General features: G+C 45.9%; 1 protein-coding gene across 3 annotated transcripts in view; it reads right to left on the bottom strand.

The window, feature by feature from the left end:
- Nucleotides 1-22552, bottom strand: part of Dpp6 (dipeptidyl peptidase like 6) — an 876452-nt gene that overhangs the window by 628258 nt on the left and 225642 nt on the right. The window contains exon 1 of one of the 3 annotated variants that reach the window (XM_037204344.1): nt 20820-21439. The exons of the other annotated variants lie outside the window; for them this stretch is intronic. Coding sequence (XP_037060239.1) covers nt 20820-21044 — 225 coding nt within the window. The 5' untranslated portion in view covers nt 21045-21439. Of the gene's footprint in view, nt 1-20819; nt 21440-22552 lie in introns of those variants that run through there. 3 annotated transcript variants of the gene reach the window in all.

The raw sequence follows: 22552 nt of genomic DNA, 5'->3' as shown, positions 1-22552 counted from the left end.
CTACTAGATTTATTGATGCCTTCCTGTGTCATAAATTGCAGGGTGGAGACATTTAAAAAAATCCGAGGGATGTCTGTCTTTCACCAAATATGTCCATGTCTTAAACTTGATGCATGTCTTTGTCCCCATTTTGTCTTAGTTATTTTCCTCATGGAGGTGACAAAGTGGCTGGAGAAACAACCTTAGGAAGGAAGAGTTTATTCTGACTCATGAGGTCACGGTCTGTCATAGTGGGAAGGCTTGGTGGCAGGAGATGGCATCACATCTGAAGTCGGGAAGCAGAGAGAGACAAACGCTGGTGCTCAGGTCACTTTCCCCCAGTCGTTCAGTCCAGGACCCCAGCTTGTGGAATGGTGCCCACCACACTCAGGGAGGGTCTTCTTGCCAAACTAAAATCTCCCACAGACTCCCCAAGGCTCATCTTCTAGGTGATTCTCAAGCCTGTCAAGTCGCCGATCAATAATAACCATCCCATAGCCCCAGAGGTTCTAAACACAAAGGAAGATGCATCCTTGCATTCAGGAAGCACTGGTGGAGTGGGAATTGGGGGTAGGGAGAGGCTGTTTCTGGGAGTGTACTGCCTATGTGTTTTACCACTTGGCAGATTAACTAACTCTAGGCGCAGCAAAGGGCTGTCTCACCTCCAGCAGCTACCTCAGAGACAAAACGACCTTGAAGTGGTCTTAAAAAAATGACTGGCATTTTCTAGAAATTGAAATATACAGAGGAGTCCTAGAGAGCCAAGGCAGGAGACAGGAAGAGTGGTATGTGAAGGGGAGGTCCAGGGGTTAGGAAGGCTGCAAAGGGGTTGGATGACCGAGACATACTGCTGTATGCAGGCTGCAAGGCCCAATTGAGTGCAGAAATGGGTCACTTTGTAAGGCAACCTTGTGGCAGCCGAGTGTCCCTGGGGGGATACACTTAGCCACTTGACAGGCTGGACACACAGAGCAGCGAAGGCACTGCTGTTCTTAATGACTTGTGACATTTTACATTTCTTTCCTAACTAAACTTCCTGCTTATTACTTGCCCCCAAACATGGATTTTATCCACTGTCTGGGAAGGAACCAGAAGCCCCAAGAGATGTGGCTGCTGCTTTGTAAAAGGACACACTTAAAAATAGCTTCCTTCCTATTAAACCAGACCCAGCAGGAAGCTGGGCATCTGGGTGGAAATACTGAATAATGTAGAAATGTCACAGCCCATGGGTGTCCCAAGTGGAGGCCTGTGCAAGGCTCCTTCATCTTCCTTAGTTTTAGCCCTAGAGGTATAGCATTGATGTTCTCATTTGCCAACTGGGACTGCCTGTTGTGTCAAGTAATGAATGCCTACCACGAAGAGCAGACGTGGACAGCATGGGCTCAGGGTCACAGGGAGGCTCCCGAGGCCCTGCCCACCAGGAGCTCAGGCTCTGTAGGAGGAGAATGTGGAGGACACCGGCTGTGTCCACTGAGACAGAATCAAGCCCTTCCAGTACAGAGCATGCAGGCCCCCGGAGCATGTCAGAGTGTCGGTAAACTTAGATTGAGGAATTAATGGAGCTATCAGGAAAAGGAGCCATAAAGTTAAGTTACCTGCCCTAAAAGCTTCCAGCAAAATGGCAGTGACCTGCAAGGAAGAAAATGGAGCATTGCTCGGCCAGGAAAAAGTCACAACCAAATATCTGCTTGCTCTGCATGCTGAGACACTTCCTGCCTGCATGTGTGTGGATTATGTCACTTAACTGTTTACCTGGTTCCCTGTGTTGCTGCAAAGGATAGGATTTATTTTTTTAATGAGTGAATAATAATCTGTTGTGCATATGCCACAATTTTTTAGAAATCCATTCATTCACCTGTAGATACCTAGGCCAATTCCATATCTTAGCTGCTATTAACAGTCGGCGAAGAGGCTCTTTGAACCCAATCTCTCAGAACGTGACCTTATGTGGAAATCAGGCTCTTGTAACTGTGGTTATTGGAAGGGAAGAGACAGAGTGGAAGAAGGTGGCTGGAAGAGGGTCAGGACAAGGACTTAGGAAGATGCTGACTCAAGGCCTGGGTTCCCAGGACCACCAGAAGCTGACAGAGACACTGAGAGACTCTACAGTTCAAAGACACACAGATGGAAGAGAGAAAGAAGAATTCTCCCCACAGCCAGAAAAGACACAGCAGGATCTCCCCATCATCAGGACGGGAGAGACCCTTCTATACATTTGCTATTGAGCCTCCAACACCCAGAACTCTGAGACAACAAGGAGGAGTTGTTCTCAGTCATCCCATCAGTGGTGTTTGGTTATAGAAACTCTGTAATAAATATGGGCAGAGAAAACAAAACCAGTGTGATAGAATGAAATCAACGTCTTAATTAGGGTTCCTATTGCTGTGAAAGACATCATGACCACGGACACTCTTATAAAGGAAAACATTTAGTTGGGGCTGGCTTACAGTTCAGTTCAGAGGTTTAGTCCATTATCATCATGGTGGAAAGCATGGTAGCATGCAGGAAGACATGGTGCTGGAGAAGGAGCTGAGAGTTCTACATCTAGATCACCAGGCAATAGGAAGAGAAAAAGACACTGGGCCTGGCTTGTGTATCTGAAACCTCAAAGCCCACCCCCAATGACACACTTCTTCCAACAAGGCCACACCCACTTCAACAAGATGGAATCTCCTAACAGTGCCACTCCCTATGAGCCTATGGGGGCTATTTTCACTCAAACCACCACAGTGAGGATGGCTATGGGAGACAGAAGTGAAGAATCCCTCTTGCTGCTGAATGAAAAGGGACACACAATTTCTGTCCCCAAACTCTATCACAAACCTAAACCGACACAAGTAAGTGTGAAATATCTCCAAAAATACCTCTGCTTAGTATTCCGCTATTCACTGTGAAGTACAATTGGAGCCATTAAAACAACTTTGAAGAATTTAATGTTTTCTAAACTTTTTGGTCACAAAAACCTCTTAATAAATGTGCAAATTCTCTCTCTCTCTCTCTCTCTCTCTCTCTCTCTCTCTCTCTCTCTCTCTCTCTGTGTGTGTGTGTGTGTGTGTGTGTGTGTGTGTGTGCAGGTATATATATATATATATATATATATATATATATATATATATGTGTGAATGTGTGAATATAGAGGCCAGGGGTCAAAAATCAGGTGTTCCTCAGACACTATCCACGCGTTTGTTGTTTTGAGACGTCTCTCAGTGCCTGGGCTCACTGCCGAGGCTAGGATGGCTGGCCAGTGAACTCCAGATATCTGCCTCTGTCCAGCCCCTGAGTGCTGGAATTATAAGCATATAATTCTACCATGTCTATCTTTTAGTGTGGGCCCACAAGCTTGAAAGACAAGCTCTGTACCAAGTAAGACATCTCCCCAGCCTGTGTGTACAAATTTTCAAAGGACAGTTTAGAAACTGCCCTGGCAGTTCCCCCACTAAGCTCTGCACTAACAGGAACCCAATCTTCCTTGGACAGAACTGCAAAGCTGACAGTTGATTATACACACACACTACGGATGCTCATGAATTAGATTAAATGAGGCTCTCCATAATTGTATTTTTAAAGTGAAATCTTATATTCTTCTCATCAACAGAGTTTATTTGAACTCTGTGCACTGAGCACAGGCCAGAGCTGGAGCCAGAAAAACCAGGAGGAATGCCAGCGGGTGGTGACTACTCTGAACTGTCATATGTGCTCTGATGGCGATGGGGAGTTAGCAGAAAATACAGGAAGCATCCATATCTTCCTGTCCATTCAGGAGCTACTCAAACTCCTGTCTCTTCCCCCTGACTTACTGCACTAAAATCTGCACCTTGCCTCACAGTTAGAGAAAGCTTCTCTAAGCCTTTCTCATCCTTTTCCAATAACGTGCCCTCCCTTCTTGAGGTAGACACTCCCATTCCTAAATGCTTGAGATTAGAAGGCACAGGCTGTGAGAAATCCTGCCTGAGAAATATAGGTAGGTGACCCTGGATGTCACCGGGTTGGGTCATACCAGAGTACTGTAGAGTTTCTCTGTCACACTGATTGTACTTTGGCTCTTGAGAGGTAAGTGGTCTTCAGGTCATGTGAGAACCTCCAGAACATTCACACAGCCCCTGTATGTTTTAGCTAACAGCACCAACTGTTAGATTTTTATAACCATGTACCATCTGTTGTGTTGACAGTTCTTTAAACATCCCTTCAAGACTTGGAAAGGAAACACAAAGCAGTCTCAGAAAGCTCCTGAAAATTACAAGATCCACAAGGCCCCTCCCAAGGTTAGATAAGCAAAAGTCATTGCTGGGGAGAGAAGATTCTTCCAAACTAACCCAGGTACCTGCAAAATATACAGAGAGTCCCAGGCATACAGGTTTTGTGAGTTGTCACCCAGGCAGGGGTGGCTTCTTGGTGACAATGCTGCCTTTCAGTCATCCATGCTTCTGTAAGTAACCCCTTACCCACACCCCTCTAAGTAACCCCAACAAACCTTCTGGTTCACTTGGGTATTTTGCTGGTGCTCCATTTGGGATAAACAGACATCTGTTCACATCTCCCTGGGAAAACCACACAATATCCTCTCATGTCTGATTTACTAAGGTTTCAACTTTGTAGTGTTTCATCCTGATAACTGTGAGCTTGCAGAAAATCCTCAAAAGATTTGACCAGCACAAACTTGGGTGCATTTCCACTGTGTTGCTTGTGTTGGCCTCTCTTGTTCTTGCCTTCTTTGGCACGCTGTCTGATAAGTCAGCCTGAAGTGAGCAAGCTCAGACACTGTGAAAGCTCCTGGGAGAGAGAGAGCAGACATCTCAGCACACGTCTATGCTGCCTGCACCCCTGTGCTTCACTCTGGTCCTGGGAAGACAGCTAGGCTGCATCCTCTGTGTCAGGGAAGCCAGAGTCAGCCCAAGTAGGATGGCCCTCCTTATCTCTGAGAAGTGTGGAGTGAAACTCAGATGGGTACCAGAGACCACAGAAACTGACTCCTCACAGACTGGAGGTTGGTTGCTGAGGTCATAGTCAGTGTAGTCAGGCTCTGGGGAGGGCCCTGTACTAGGGTATAAACTGTAGCTTCCAAATGTATCCTACAAGGAAGATGGAGAGTTAGGACACTCTCTAGGGTCTGATATAAGGGCACCAATCTTATTCACCAGGGCCCCAGTCTCACAATCTAATTACTTTTCAAATGCTCCATTCTATATCCCATAATTTGGGGCCTGGATATCAATATATGAATACAGATGGGAAAGAAACCTTTATTACTGTGTTCACCATGTCTCCTTGATGACCCCCAACAAGGGTGGTATGAGCCCAAAGTCATGTTCAAGGAAACTGGGACAGGAGGGCATGCAATCATCCAGTTGTCTCATAACCAAGCTCCCCAATTACCCTGTGCATTAAATTATATAAATGCAATCTATTCCTGCTAGGGTATGGGTTCTCCTCTGTTGATTAAGGAATTAAAAGATGGAAAAATCCAGGGAAAGTCAAGTTTATTGGAGAGAGTTCAGACTCCCAAGACAGAGGAGGGGATCCTGCACTTGGAGACCACTGACTCTAAGGGGGGCCATGTTTTAACTAGGTTCCAGGACTCCATCCCTGTGACTTCCTTTCTCCTTTCTATTGTCCTAAGGTGTTCATGTGCTTTTCTTGGCTTGGGGATTGTGTCTCTCACTTCTGTCTGTGCCTGGCTTTTCATCTGCTAATAGAGCTCCCATTTGGTGTCACAGGTACAGAAATGACTGCTGGTTGGTTATTATTGGTGGTCAGGGGGGACATCCTTCTGTTCCTTGTGGTATAATGGAGAAGGAGAAACTTACTTCAGGTGAAAGGAAATGGCCTATTTTCACTTCTCCCCTACTTCTTCGCTCGAGGCCCATGGCTGGCTTCACACAGGAGCGGTCACATCACCAGCACCTACCCAACCCCCTACACCTATGGCATTTCTAGCCCTAAGCTAGCTCTGACCTGCAGCCGCTCAGTTCTCTGCCCTTTGTAGCAACAACATTCAAAAGAATGTTACAACATACCTACTCCACCAGTCTGTGGCCTGCCAAGGGCGATTCTCTGTGTTTCAGACATATTAACCCAGCTTTCACCACCAACCGACATGAGGCAGACTGCAATTGTTTCCCATATTGCAAGTAAGAACGCTGAAGCCCTTGTGTAGAGAGTGATGTGGGGATCGGCATCCAAGCTCAGAGGTCAAAGCCTGGAACAGGCAGTGCCACTGTGTTTTCCTGTCTCTGGGGGCCTTTGAGTCAACCAGCAAACAATGTCTAGTCTTGCCAACCCTAATGGTGGTGTGAGTACAGGCTCGATTCATTTCTCCATGCAGTGCCTTTCTCAGCTGTAATGAGAACATCTCATCATGCAAGCCTGCTGGATATCTCAGAGTTCACAGAATAAGTGGCTGCTCCTCCAGCAGAGCTCATGCAATTCTCAAACCCTTTCTTCATCTGAAATTGCACATTCAAGTAAAATGTTTAAAGAGCACAATTGCTTTTTTGGGGGGCAACATTCTGTTAGTTGTATGTCCCGCCCTTCCCTGCTTGCTCTCATTGGGAACCCTGGGGTTCAGAGCAGTACAGTAGTTTAAAGCCAAGACTCCAAATCACAGCCTAAAGTCTGTGTTAGGTGCTGGTTAAAGTGGACTTCATGGCTTATACATGCTGCTGAGCACAGCTGTTCTCACAGGCACACTGGGCCTTCCCTGCAGCCCAGGAAGAATGCTAGGACAGGCAAATTCCACCAGCCCTGGAAGTCATCCATACCCCTTGTCTCCTTGTAAGCTGTGTCTAGTCATCCATCTCCTCTGAGGTTTCCTCCATGGCAGCCTTCCCCAATTATCCACCATTCTTTTGCCTCTTCCTCAACCTCTGACCCTTTTTGCAAGGTCATTGGTCTATCCCACACTTGGATGTGCCTTGTGATTCATATCAGAGACTGGAAGAGGCCAGAAATTGGCCTCACAGTGTACCACCTTGAGACCTTTACTCCCTGTAGGAGCATCACTGGGCCCAGCGGGGACATTCAAGAGGGGCGGTAGAGAATCAGCTCTGTGGAGCTTATGCTTGACATCCCTGCTGGTGGCTGGCTGCCCTGTGGATGCACAAGGGATCTCAGGTGACGTGCAGTGGCTTTTTAGATGCCCTACCGACACCACCTTCTTTGCACTTGAACTAGCTGCTGAGCTTTAGAGCTTTGCCAGTCACTCACATTCCTGGTCCTGGTGTGATGACAGCAGAAAGAGTATTTCTACACAACTTCTGTTCTTAACTGTTCTGAGACCCCTTGGCAACTGAAACCCAGTGACCAGAGAGTGGATTAACTGTTTGCAGCATCTTTAACTGTAGGCACTAAGGTGGGGTGCCTAAATTTTGTCTTTTTATAACCCCTTTTCCCTAAGAAAATTTTATTTCACCCCAGGTATACAGGAATATATACTATGTCTCCAAATCTAACATTTACTGGTGATCAGTCAGAGAAACTTATTTTCACACAAGTCTCTGGGATACATGTAACTCCATCATTTATGAACAGTGAAAATAAATTTGCATATTAATGAGATAGGTTGCTTGTTTATTTTATATAAATAATTCAGTCTTGGATAAATACTTAATTCTTTGGGACACAGCATCTTCAGTACTTTTCAGAGTTGATTGATATTTTAACTTTATAATTATTGATGCTGAGAACATCACTTCGCATAAATACATCGTATAAAATGAGCTCAGCATCAAGGCTGCTGTGAAGTCAAGGGACACAACACAGGCCGTTGTTGCTGGAAACACCTCTGACTCATTGCACCTTTGCATTTGAGTGACCTCTTGGTTATCGTGCATTCAGAGACCTCTCCCTGTTGCCAAAACTTCTATGACCTCCACATGGAGTTAAATGACCTCAGACCAGTGATGAATCTCACAGTTTAAGAAGCTGGGCACTAGGACACTGGGGAAGCTTCTAGAACTTGCCACAAATGGCAATGCCTCGTTAGATGAAGGCCATGGTTGGCCCACATGGTTTGGTTACTTGCTTAGCATACTGCCTGAGAGGTCTTGACTTCACAGGGCAGGCTTTGGTTCAAGTATCCAGGGTTGTCACACTGCTCACTGTAGGGGGTGCAGATATGCAGACATCTAAAACCTAGACCTCACCCAACCCTGTCTGGCAGCTGCAGACCTTTGTCCTACACATTTTGGTTCCTTTCAGCCCTGACATTGCCCGAAGGGCAGGTGTCCAAGTTCTTCTGCAGAGGGGCAGAGCTAAGGGAAAGGTGAGCTGCCTGCTCCAGCTCCATCCTTCAAGACGGATCTGATTACATTATCATAGAAATGGGTGCTATGCACAGCCAGAGAGCCTCAGGCAATTTCAGAGAGATTACAGAACCCAGGAACATTTTTTTTTTTCCTGGCAGAAACATTGCATTTGGTCTGGTAATTTGCGTTTGCCTCTAATGATGCAGGGTTCAAAAATACTCTCATTTGATTTCCTACCTGTCAGAAAAAGATGTGATCATAGAAAAAGAAGCTGTGTGTGTTTTTTTTCTTTCAATTATATTGATTTAGGTAATGCAAAGTTCTGATCGAAGTGACTCACTATCCTTCTGTTCTTATAGGAATCATTTTCCTTTGTGGGACTCTTAGCTATTTATTAGCTTCTATTCTCCAATAACCAAAAAATTCAGCAAAAATAGAGACCATTTTAACTGAATTCATACTTGTCAAATTTATTAAAACAATATAGGATGTTGCAAATGCTAAATGCTGATTATATAAAAATACGTTCTATTATCTCTTTTTAAGATTCCAAAAATGTAATTATGCGTATGATGTGTGTATGTATATGTATACATGAGTGCTATACTCAAGGAGGGCAGAAGAGGGCATCTGATCACCTGGAGTTGAAGTTACAGGCAGCTATGAGACACCCAATGTGGGAAACCAAACCTGAGTCCTCTGGAAAAGCAGTACTTTCTCTTAACTGCTGAGCCATCTCTCCAGTCCCCACACTGCTGTTTTCCTAAAAACCACTTGCCCATCTGTTCTCTTAGGCTGAGCAGTCAAAAAGAACCTCTGCTTACCCCAACAACCTGGTAATTGAAAAGAGAATTCCTTTTCAGACACGTAGAAGAGACCATAGGAAAAGTTCAAAAAAAAAAAATTGCTTTTAGAATGTTTTCAATTTTAATGTGTTTGCTAGCTTAGAGTTTTAACATGATAGCTCAACAGGCCGGCCTAACTAGCATGCTTCAGACTTGAAATTAAATCCCCAGCATTATCTTTAAAAAAGAAACCATAAACAACAACAACAAAAACAAATTGGCAAGTAGGATTAAAGAAAGCAGGTTTACTCAGATGGAAGGGATCAGAGTCTGGTGCCATCACTCAGTCATTTCACAAACAGACTTATTCCTTGTGATGTCACAGGCATTATGTGTATTTGATAACAAAACAGCCCGAAGTCCTTATTCCCAGTTCAGCCAAGATTCTGACACGGGAGAATAGAAATGAAAAGAGACACAATAAGTCTATTGTATAATGTATCAGAAAGTGTTCGACGCTGTGGTGAGGGAAGATCAAATGGTAGTGGGGTGGGGAAGCCTGGGGGTAGCAAATAGGCTGGGCTCCAATTCTAACCAAGGAGGGGAGGATGGGCTGGAGTTCTTGAGAAAGTGATGTTAGAGGAAACTTGAGCCTCAGCCATTGGGAGCAGTCAGGCAGATAAGGTGTGGTTTTTTTTTTTTGGGGGGGGGTTGTCTAGGATAAGGGGTTGGTAGATAGATAAATGTGAATGTTTTTGGTAGATGAGAGCCACTAAGCCAGATGTCATCAAAGGACAGACCGTATCACACCTTCAGGTCGTTGCTCTGAGTGAGATGAGGTGGGGCTGCCTGTGGTGGATATTGCCTTGCAGGTGGATCTAATTATGCAGGGCTCCTGTAGAGCAGACACCTGATGCACTAGGATCAGGATCCAAGGAAGCTGACTGTGGACTGGATTTGGGAAATGGACAGGAACACCCTGAGCAGAGTTGGAAAACTTTCTCTGTTTAAGTAGGATGATGCTTCTGAGGTACCAGGCAGAGGATGCTAATGCAGAGGGGCTGCTGGGAACACTCAAGTCCTCCTTGCATCCTGGAACTCTGGGATGAACCCCTGCAGTACAGAAGTCCAGAATTCAAGATGCTAATCTCCCTGATGTAGTGAAATAAAAGCACAGAGGCAGCAGGGTCAGCGAGGTCACCAGAGGGGCAGATCCACCTCAGGATTCTGTCCCATGCTGATTGACATGAGCTAAACAAGGCCAGAAGATGCAATGAGGAATAATATGGGTGATTTTGCATTCAGCAAGGCCAGCTGCCCAACACGGAAGTCAGAGGCCCTGCTGTACCAGCAGCTCGGTTTCTATAGCATCCTCTCCTTTAATAGACAGCTAGTGAGGGTGAAGAGATGGGGTTGACTTTCTTATACTTTTGCAAGAGCTAAAATTCTGGAAGGAAGGAAGAGACTCCCCAAGTGCCCTTTCCATGTACAGAGTAGAAATTAAAGATTCCCAGGCATGGCAATAACTGGGGGAAAAGGGACTGCATTGAAGGGAAATGTTCAGATGAAGCACATAACCTTCACCTTCTAAGCTGAAAACAGCCTTGGTCCAAATACATGTATCTATCATGGAGACAAAAAACAATGCCAAGTGCTTGGACAAAGTAATTGAATTTCATGTTACTAGAAACGTCAACTCTGAGGGCCTGCCCCAGGCTCTCTGTTGCTGACTTCACAGCCTCCACTCCAGGCTCCTGGAGGCCACATTCCTAAGTGAACCCTTACAGACATTTAGGAGGCTACCTTGTGCTGCGGTCAACCTAGAGGCCTGGTCCTGCCCCTGTGGTCCACCAGCTCCCCACAGACCCCACACACCCCACACAGACTCTAGCACCCTTCTGTTCCTCCCCTGAGAAAGGAGCAGTGAGGCCCGTCCCTGTGCCTCAGCAGCCCAGCCTCCGCAGCCTTCCTGTGGGCAATTTCCTCACCGGTTTATCAGAGAACTGCAAAACCTGTGAGATGCAGAAAAGGAGGTATTTGCCCTGAAAATTCAGAAGGGGCTGGGGAGCTAAGAGCATTGGCTGCTCTGATAGAGGACCAGGGTTCAATTCCCAGACCCCGCATGGCAGCTCACAACTGTCTGTGACTCCAGTTCTAAGGGAATCTATGCCTTCTTCTGACCTCTTCTGACACCAGGCACACATTTTATATGTATTCATATATGCGTATTTTTAAATTTTATATATATATATAGATATAGATATATAGATATATAATTTTCAGAAAGCAGTCTGTGAACCCACCACTTCACGACAGAACCCACTAAGGCCAAGAACTAAAAGATGGCCAGCGATATAGAAGAAAGACATGTGTCCTCTGCTGCAGCCCACTCAGGCTAGCCAGACTGTGATGAGACCATCAACTTGCTTCTCAGAATATAGGCAGACCCTATCTGAGCACTGCAACACCAGTGCCTTCTAGACAGATAGACAGACAGATGGACAGGGAGGCACAACAAACCAGACATTGTTCCCCAAGCTTCTGTGAGAGGCACTATACTGTCTTCCATTCTCATGTCTTCAGGCAGCTGGAGCAAGTTCTCCACCTCTGCCTCATCTTCCAACCTCTCCCCTTAGGAAGGCTCTCTGATTCCAAGTATTGCCACACTCCCCCCCACCTCCATTCCTGCACTCCTCTGACCTCACCTTAGGTCTATTCTGTCACAGATTATGTCTATAATAGAGAGTCGATATATGGGGTGAGAGACATTGGACATGCAGTATGTGGGGCCATATTAAAGTTAGATGCATACATTGTGCATTTCATGCAGAGTGGTATATGAAGATAGATGCACATATTGTTTATATAAGAGAGGAGATACAGGTTAGATGAATATGTTGTGGGTAACACGGTGAGGAGGCCATTGCTGTCTGAAAGACGCTGTATTTGTTCCATTTGTTCTGTCTATAAACCTTCCCACAATAGTGAAGAGCAGGAGACGGGGGAAAAATTCCATTTTCTCAATTCTCAGTTTGGATAGGAACCTACATCCTTTATTCCACTTTTTAAAATCTTAACATTATATTAAAAATTGGCCCCAACTTATCTAAGGTAAATGCTGATGCCGACATGAAATCTATCCACTAAAGAAGATTAAAAATTGATTTCTATAGTGACTTTGATGGTCTTCAAAAAATAGGTTTCATTTGAATTAAAATAAATGTGTGTGTGTGTGTGTGTGTGTGTGTGTGTGTGTGTGATGTTTCTATTTTTCATTCTCACTAGGCTTATAGCCAGGGCGACTTTTCTGACTTCCAAACATCTGCAGGTTGTTTGTAGACTCACTCAGTATTGGCTGAGATAAGTTTGTGTGCTTCTGCCAGAGACAGAAGCTGTTTGGGGGAGCTAAGATGCTTGGTATCTGGAGACATAGGATTCCCCCTCCTTTGTACACTGTTATCCATTTTCTATGCCAGCCATCCCCCTAAGGCCTGTTGAGAGCTGTACCCCAAGAACTAAGCCTCCCTCCAGAGTCAGGCATCCCTCCACACCTGTACCTTCACTCCCTGCATCTCAGAGGCCTTGTAGAAGTCTAGCTTTCCTCTGTGTGTGTGTGTGTGTGTGTGTGTGTGTGTGTGTGTGTGTGTGTGTGTGTGTGTTTGCATGCTCACCATCGTGGTGGAACAAAAATGAACTCTTGCTAGGCTAGGCTTAAGGTGCATATGAGTGATACTAGAAAACATAAAGCTGCTAATTGTGCACAAAGGGAAAACTACTGAAGAAAGTGGGTGAATCTTACAGTAGAAAAACGAAGCTGGACCCAGCCCCCACCCCACCCCCGGCAAACAGTATAACCACCCAGAATCAAAAATATTTAGGCTTATATTTTATGTTCACATATTTTTAAACATTTATGTGTGACTGTGTATGCACATACACATGTATGAGGGTACCCGTAGAAGCCAGAGGGGGTATCAGATCCCTTGGAGAAGGAGTTACAGCTGGTGAGCCACGATGTGGGTGCTAGGAATCAAACTCAGTTCCTTTAGAAGAGCAACAAATGCTCTTAACTACTAAGCCATCTCTCCAGCCCCCATTTCTAACTCACAGACATAATTAAGTTAATTTCCCAGCTTAACTACAGTGGCATATAAAGAAAAGAAAGAAGAGTGAGACTAGGAATCCAGAAACCTATGTGATTTGTCTGGTGTCATCTACTTGATGGCACTGTAGTCTAGTCATCTGTAAAATGAGAGGTTATCAATTAAAAAAAAAAAACTCCACCCAAAATAAGTTCAGAAGGCTGGACCTAATTTTAAGGAAAATGTTGCAAAAGCTGTTCCCGGGAAAGGGCACACGTGTTTTACATCTCTATAAAATCAAATCAATAATCTTGAAATGGAAGAAAACCATGACATGGCTTGCAGGTCCCCTTGTGCCCTTAACATTCAATTTATTAAGCAGAGTTTAATTTTAAAAGGATCACAGGATTATTATTTTTATAGGCAACACTGCACGAGAGGATCAATATCGCGCATCGAGGGAAGTACTTCTCCAGTACTTGATTAATGCATTATTATCGTCAGAGTAATTAAAAGGAGCGGGGTCGGCTACAATCAGCATGTACATCTCACTCAGCAACTCCTGCCAGTTGCTCACAAAAATTAAACTCATTCATCAATCCGACTGGAAAGGATAAAAAGCTTTGGGTAAGAAATGAAAAAGTTCTACTATATAGAAGGAAAAAAAGGCCATCTAGGGCCAGCATCTAGACACAACCATTCTCCACTAGTGATACAAGAAGGCTCATCTCATATAGGAAAAATGAGCCGGCACCATAGCACAAAATTAATATTATGGAATTCTAATACTCTGGGGTCTCCTTAACCTCTAGGTAACAGATCCATGTAAAATTTGGAAATGTGTGCTGGCAGCAATTAAAAAAAACTAGCATGCCATGTAAAATTGGCTTTCATACCTACCTCAAAATCCCTTACTGCCAACAGCTCATGTCCCCTGGGAAGGGATCACATTCCTGCTTCACAGACACATTTTTTTTTTGCTAGTTTTAAAGAGCAAAAGCTTGTTAACATGTCAAAATTTGTTTGCTGTGGTTCACAGTTAACAACTGACCTGCCTGATAACAAGCCAGGGCAGCCTGTTCTTGTTAGTGTTGCAAGTGCAAAGATTGGTTCCTTGTCCTGATTTTCCTCCCAGGTCGAGGCAACTGTACAAGGGACATGAGGCAGGGGTGGTGCTGCCTGAAGCTTGCAGGTGCAGAGCAGAGGTGAAGCATCTTTGATGCTGTTTTTGGCTTCCCTCCTCATTCCGCTGGCATGGCTTCTCTGTGCAGAGCAATGTGCTACTGTCCAGTAGCATCTTCAGCTTCCTGTGTCCAGGTTCACTGTACTCAGAAAAGGAAGAACTTTTCATGTCCTTGCTATGTACATGGCTCAGACTCTGACCAATGTTTATTGAAAGAATTTATAGTGAAGCTAAGTGACCACTGGCTTTCCCTGAGCACTCACATTTCTAGTGTTAAATACAGTCTGCAGTAACAATCTAAATAAAATTTAGATTTTTAAAATGTTTTTAAACAAAACCAAAATATTATGTCCAGCGGTGAGCTATGAGATGGTGTGACAGGGAGACAAGGGGACTCGAGGCTCACCTAGTGAAAATCCTAGTACAAGAAAGGAACGTGGGCACTGGGGGGTGTGGTTCATGTGAATTTATGCTGAGTTTCAATTGGAATTAGTGACCTATTTATGAAGATGCTTTGTTATAATCTGCAAAGCTGTTGATATGTCTTATGAGAGCTTAGCAGGGCAATCATGCCAATTATCCCACAGCCCTTGCAATGCTAGTATTGCCCACTTCAAAAAAAAAAAAATGTAAAAGCAAATTATCTTCAGAGAGGCAAGTCCTGAGTAACAAAGCTATCTTCACAATCTTCTGCAGGAGCCACGGGATGCACCATGTTCCCTTTGCACCAAGGTGAAGAAAGCATGAAGGGGGATGAAAAGAACACCAGAGACCCAAACTTTAAAGGGTAGGAGGAGGGAATGATTTGTCAAAGAACTAAGGCTGAGATCAGAAAGGGATCAAAGGGGAACAGGAAGATGGAGGGAGAGAGAGATGGGCAAGGGGAGTAGGAAAAGGAGAGAAGGAGGGAGGGAAGGAGGGAGAATTCATACAGTACCATGAAAAGGCACGAAGCTTTGAAGAGTAGAATGACTGTCATCTAGAACAAAAGTTAGGATGGCACCGAGACAAAGGAAAAACCATCTGATGGCACGGGCATCCTGTCAAGGGGTCGATAGCACGCCTGTGATACACTGTGTGCAGGTTGTGTAGTAACCGAGGCACAGAGTGCAAATCTACATCCAAGTTAGACAAGGCAAAGAGGACTGTTGAGGATGAAAACTGGAGCTAGGAGTGTCAAGACTGGTTTGAGAGGGGAGGAAGCTGCCAAGGCAGGGAAAAGACTATGGAAGCTGACCTTAACTGTTTGCAGAAGGTGATAATGGTAAGTCATCCCTGCAGCTGCTGGGCTCAGTGAGCACCTCTACCGTACCCACAGCATCTGCCCAGCAGGTACTACTGATGTGGAGGTTAAAGGCACACTGCTGCACTGGGCACCTCCTTGGTCACAGCTCCACATGACTCCCTTATTCCCCATACTCATTCTGGGGGTGGGTATTCTAGGCACTGCCAAGAAGTGATGAGGAAGGTTCTGGGAACGATAGGACAGCAGAAAGCTTTAGCCTTATTTTTTTTTATCATATTAGGAAAATAATGTGCAATTGAAATTTAAAAGTCATTTAATACTGGCGAAAAAAGTTTCAGAGTATATGGACATCTTTGTGGTGGCAAGCTGCTTAAGAAACAAGTCACAAGACTGATAAATCCCAAGGACACATGACGTCAACCCCACTGGACAATCAGGGTAGAGAAAAAGAAGATGGACTGAGGGCTAAAATGCCATGCAGGATGGAGAACTTGGACCTGTTGGGCTGACTGACATCATGGGCAGTGGTGTATCAATGGATCTCAGCTTTGGCCAGTTGGTGGTTTTAAAATGAGGCCATCCACATGTTAATATCATTAGGAGAATGTGAGTCACCCAAGATGAAGAAAGCAGAAGTGGCTATGTATCCTTAACAGAAGAACCACCGTGACAGTGTGCAAGGTCCCTGCAGCCGTTTCGGAGATGGGAGAGAAATGCTCAAGTACAGCCCTGACAAAAGCTGGTGTTTTAAAATGAGTCACAGTTAATTCCAAGATGTAGCAAGTCACTACATTTCACTAAAAGCCACTTTCAGCAGCTCTTTAGAGTCAACTTATTTTTAACTCTACACAATGAGGTCTAAACGAAAGTGGCTACTGGTTCTGCAAAGGGGTTGCCCAGCCAATTGCTTTTGTTTAAATAAATGTAAAATTTACAAGGAAAGTGATTAAAATGAAAGACCCCCTGGGTTTATTTCTAACTCCTAGGACAGCCCCACCATCTCAGTTTCTTTCCTTGTCACTGTGGCGGAATGCCTTGACAAAAGCAATGTATGATTCTCACTCACATTTTCAGGGTACAGTTTATCACGGCAGAGACGTCAAAACAGCAGGGGTTTGGGATGGATAGGTGGCCACACAGCATCCAAACACAGTCAGGTTTCAGACTGAAGAAGGCTAGTGCTCAGCTCACTTTCTCATTTTTCTATACTCTATGATCTCAGCCCAGGGAATAATACTGCCCATGGTGGGTGGGTCTTCCTAACCTAACGAAAGGGTCAACTAACCTAACGAAAATCAAAATAATCCCCCACTGGTACGTGGCCTGTTCCCAGGTGATTCCAGATCCCATCAACTTAGCAATTGTAATTAACCATGACACAACCCAAAGAGGTTATCTGTGGACCTGCACAGGTGGCAAACAGGTCATTGGTCACAGTGTCATACTGTCTGCACTTGGGTGATATCTTCTTAGCTCATCACTAGCCCTTCAACTTTAGTGAGGAGTGTTCCATACAGACTTCTTTAGATTTCATCTGGGTCTTTGTAGAGTACCTCAAATCTCATGGAAGTTACCTTTTCTCAATCATATACAGACATGATTGTTTTACTTAATTAATAAAAAGGTGAGAGAGACAGAGACAGAAAGAAAAATAGGGGAGTACCACAATGCTTCTGTGGAGGCCAGAGAACAGCTTTGGTGTTATTCATCCCTTTCCATCTTATTTGAGGCAGGGTCTCTCATTGCTTGCTACTGCACATAGCAGGCTAGCTGGCCCACAGACTTCTGGGGATTCTCCTATCTCTACCACCATCACTGAGATTATAGACTCTACCATAGTAAGCTTCTACATGTGTTCAGGGGATATGAACTCACATCTCCATGCTTGTATGGCAAGCTTCTTATTCACTAAGCCTTCTCCCAGTCTTCATGCTTGTTTGCACACATTTTTAGGCATTATAATATCACTTTTTATCTCCATCTCTGGGTCTAAGGCAAGATACATAAAACCCACTGTGTTTTAAAGTTATGTCATTTACCAGCATCAGATGACCCCGACTGGGAAGTTGTTTCTGTATGTACTGGTTGGTTTTTCTTTTCTTTTCTTTTTCTTTCTTTCTTTCTCTCTCTCTTTTTTTTTTTGTCAGCTGGACACAAGTTTGGGCCATCTGAGACAAAGAACATCAATTGAGAAAATGTGTCCATAAGACTGGCCTGTAGCAATTCTGTAGGACATTATCTTGATTAATGATTGATGAAGGAGCATCAAGCCCAAAGGATCAGTGTTTTATTTCAGTAAGAGAAAACAAACTAATACACTGCATATTGCAACAGCTATGCCTGACTGGCAGAACATAGACTTGTGATGAGGTCACCAGTCTTGTATTCAGACTGCTCACTCAGACACAAGAGATGGAGATTTTCTATGAGCTAATGGGGAGATTGCATTCAGCACCCGGAACAGCTCCAAGGGGAGCATTGAGGTTCCTCAAGTAAGTAGGCACAAGTTTCTCTCTCTCTCTCTCTCTCTCTCTCTCTCTCTCTCTCTCTCTCTCTCTCTCTCTCTCTCTCTCTCTTTCTCTCTCCAGTCCCTCCCTCCCTCTCCCCTCATCTCTCCTCACAAAGCAAAGTAGTCCTAACCAGTCACATATCTTCTGCTAGGCTTTCCACTTGATTAAAAAGAAAAAAAAAAAAAAAAGAAGAAAAAAAAAAGAATAACATGAGATTGACATGTCTAGCAGTTTTTAAAACAAAGAACTTTACCAGTTAGCTTTTATTGCAAACAAATTGCAGCCTCTGTTCTTGGAAGAAAAATGGTTTTATTTGTGCATCTGTCTTTTGGTAAATGTTTTGCCAATTTTTTTTTTTAAAGGGGAAGTTTTTGTTTTGTTTTAAGGGATGTTTTTAAATTGGAGCTACATTTAGCTCTGTTTCATTGGTTGAACTTTAATTATGCTTTCTTGAGTACATAGGAGGTAAACATCATGATGCTGTAGGCACATATAAGAAGTAGGAAGGTTGATGAGTATGTAAATAAACATGTCCATCACCTCACACGGCTACTTTTCTTGGTATTATGGTAAGAACAGCTAAAATCTACTCATGTATTAAGAATCCTCCACATGACAGCTGTATTACCTATAAAGCTCTTGATGAATAACCTTCATGCTTCTTCATCCCACACAACTGCTACTTTGTAGGACATGTATGTGCTTATTATGACCCAATAATAGAAAAATATATACACAGTACACAAAACACACTTGAGCAATGCCCATGTGCATGGGTACATGCAAACACACACTTCTGTATTTTACAGGACACAAACACAGAGTCAGGGCATGATGCATCTGAGCTTGGGAAAGCTCCTTTTCAGAGCTCTCATAGTGGATACATGTCACACTGCTTCATTATCCTGGATCTGCGGCTGACCTCAGACTTTGGCTTATCTGAGCAGCAGTTCGTTCGAGCTATGCATCAAAATGAAAAGAGGGAGATGCATGCTCCCAGCTAGGATCTTAAACAAAACAAACAACAAACAAACCCAATCCAGATGGGCGGAGACCAGCTGGTGCTTCCAGCCCTGTCTGTCCTTTCTGCTAGCGACATCTAGAGCCTGCTTAGCAGAGCAAGCTCATTCCAGAACCACAATCCAAAGCTTTTAAGCCAGATTTCAGCGAAGGGGGGTGTGCATCTTTCATGCCTGCGTTGCAACCCAGTTATGTCCCCAGGATCCTAAATAAATAGAATTCTCCAGAATTCTGCATTGCTTGATACCCTCCTCAAGGAATTCTAGTTCTTTGAAACAGATGTCAGAATAATTTTTCCTTTTTCCTTGAGACTGGCCCACTGGAGTGAGGGACATTAGTCTTTGGTTTCTCTTTCTAATCAGAAGGATCTGGAAATGACCAGAGAAAAAGATGCACGATGCCTCGCTGTGGTCTGTGGGCTTCCCTCCAACTCTTGTCACTTCTGTGGCTGTCCTTGTGCCTCACACAATAAACCAAACCCCACTATTAACAGTAGTGTGGCCTCACTGGTGGTATAAGATCTGGCGATTGAAATCCTGTACCCCCGGAAGCACCGTCCCACCATGCACATCCTTTACACCAAAACTTACTAAGCACCCAGTCTTGTTACTCTGGACCCTACAGGTCTCGCAGCCACACCTCCTGCTCCCTTCAGGGCAATGGGCTGCCTGGCAAGAGTGAGGAAGACTAAGAGGCTTACAAAGACCCAGGTGCTTTAGAACTGCACCGCAAAGGGATCGCGGCAACTCCTCAAACACTACATACCTATTTCTACAAGGCTACACCAGCCAAGCCCGACCTGCCTGCCTCAGGGCTAGCCTGGCTGTTGTCTCCAGGTCTTGGAAAAAGCTCTCCCTCCCTGAAAGTCCTCGTGGCACTGACCCACTGGAAGGTCAATTCATTTCACCTCGGGAGCCACTGGTACCCTGAAAGACTCTTTGACTACTAAGGTAGTAAGTAAATTCAGTCTGTGAAGCCCAGACTTCCAGCCTCAAGAGTAAGAGACCACTCTGAGAACTTCTAAAGGAAGGAGCATGGCCCAAGTAGAGTTGCTGGCCCACAGGATTGCAGCCCAAATTTGCATGCATGGTACTTAGCAATGAAAGCTGTATTGGGCCTGGGTCAGAGGCCAGGATTCTGGAGCTAGGACTTTCTTTCTTTCTTTCTTTCTTTCTTTCTTTCTTTCTTTCTTTCTTTTTTTCTTTCTTTCTTTCTTTCTTTCTTTTTTTTCTGGAAAAGCACACCACAGGTATAATCCTCGGGTGTAGAGAGAGAAGGTGTCTGGGGACAGTGAAAAGGGGGGCAGCCTGAAGAGGAGAGGAGGGCCACCTTGGCTAGTTGCAGTGACAGGTGGAAGGAGGGGGAAGGAGACTGGACTAGCTGTTCCCTGAGCCTCAGAGCAGGAAAATAAACATACAACACAACTCCAAGCATACACAGATCTATTTCCCTCCTTGGGAAGCACAGCGGGCTGCGGCTACAAACAGACATCCACGAATCTAGTGAATTCCAAGCATAGTCCACATCCCAGCGGGCGCAGCTCCAAAACCCTGCCTGCTCCAGCCACCAACTCCTGGCTACCACCGCAGAGACCTGCTCCGGACCATGGTGACTGAGATCAGGAGCCAAGGAGAGTGTCCGAGCGCGCTCGGGCACAGCAAGGGGAACGGCAAGAGAGGAGCAGGGGACCCAGAGACCCCCAGGAGTCGCTAGGCCCATGATTCCCGCCGAAGCCCCCACCACTACCACCCACCCACCGCGATGCTCTTACGTCCTCCTCGTCACAGTCGCTCCGCGCCTGGTACTGGAACCGGGGCCGGCCACCCGCACAGCCTCGCTCCCGGGGTGCCGCCGCCTGCGCCTGCGGCCCTAGGGGCTTCGGGCCCGCGTCCTCCTCCGGCCCCTGGCCACCCAGGAGGCGACTGGCCTCCGGGGGCGCCGGAAAGGAGCGCGAGGTGTTGATCTTGCCGGTGAACCTTTGGTACAGAGAAGCCATGGGCCGCCGCAAGCTGGCTTACTGGCTTGGATGCTTCAGAAAAAAAAATTCCTTTCTCTATCTCTCTCCTCTCTCCCCACCCCCTCCAGCAGAAAAGAGAGAAGGGGGGAAAAGGAGGCGGTGGGGAAAGAAGAAAGGCGAGCCCGGCCTCTCCGCGCCACTCGCGAGTCGCCTGGGTGCTGAGCGACTCTGCCTGGCTCAGCTTCTCCGCCCCCTCCCCGGCGGCGCGGAAGCCAGGGGTCGGAGTGATCGCTTTCTCTTTCTGCTTTGCTATTTTTTTTTTTTTTAAGTCCTCGCCACAGCCACGTTCGGCCTCACCAAAGAGACGGAAGGAAAGCAAAACACCAGAAGCACACCAAGGGAGGGGACATGTCTAGGCCCCATTATTTGGCACCACCTAGAGACCAGCTCGCATCCCGGCTCATCTCCTGGTCCCCGCCCTGGCCCCTAGCAGCTCCTCCTTTCCCTCCTCAGCGGGGTACCCAGCTCTGCTGTAGTGATGGCACCTGGGGAGTTCCAGTCCCAGGGAGCTGGAGGTGGATGCCGGAGGACTCTCAGAACACCAGTTGGGTCGTGGATGAGGGTTCAGGGCTGGGGCACTCCCAGCTTGGCAAGGGCCGAATGCCCCAGTGAGAGGGGAGAGCGCTTCAAGAGGCTAGGGCTGAGCAAAGAAACCCTAACTGCCCTAGTATCCCGGGGCTTCGCGGCCACGGCTTCCATCGCATCCTCTTTGGGATGCAGCACACAGCTGTCTTTCAGGGACTCCCACCTAGTATTGTTCTTCCGACTTTGGTTAACTTTGGCAAAGACCTCCTGGGAGCCTGAGGTAGGAATGGGGCTGCAGGGCGGTAGGAGGAGGTGGGAGAGGAGGGCAGGCCTTGTAAAAGGAGTAGGCACAGAGAAGCACCTGTTCCCGGACTCGTCTTCCTTCCACCACGTAAGATTTCAAAAATATACTCATTTTCTTCTGATCTTTTTAAGAAAGGAAGACCAAGTCTAGAACAGGCCGCGGGACTCCCGTGCTGGCCTAGTGCAAGCCTCAGGAGCAATGCCTTTCAAGGGCATGCCTGGCTCCAGCCTGCCTGTCTATGTGTAAAGACAGGGAAACGCTAAAGGACTTGGAGGTCAGCAGCCTTTCCAAACCTTGTTCCACCCCCATCCTGGCACTGAGATGCAGTGAGAAGGGAAGCCTTGACCCCAAAGGCCGTTCAGCACCCAGGGCTTCCAATAACAAACTCATTTTGGCGCATTCGAACGTGCTTGAGTGCCCCCGTGTGGAGAGATGAGCAAACTGTGTCAGACTGAGTCTAGGCCCTGGCTGGCATCTCCCTCTCCTTGCTACCTCCACTCTTCCCTACAGGCTTCTGGAGCCCTTGTCTTTCGTGGTTCTCTGGCCATTATTGGGTCTCTGTCATTCCACCTCCTTTGGAGAGACTCAGGAATGCTGGCACCTGCTCAGTCTCAGCTGTCCCCTCCCACAATGAGTCCAGGACTATTTTGACTTCTCC

The sequence above is a fragment of the Peromyscus leucopus genome, chromosome 3 (assembly GCF_004664715.2).
Source record: "Peromyscus leucopus breed LL Stock chromosome 3, UCI_PerLeu_2.1, whole genome shotgun sequence".
Classification (NCBI taxonomy): Eukaryota; Metazoa; Chordata; class Mammalia; order Rodentia; family Cricetidae; genus Peromyscus; species Peromyscus leucopus.
This window is presented reverse-complemented; position numbering and strand designations above follow the sequence as displayed.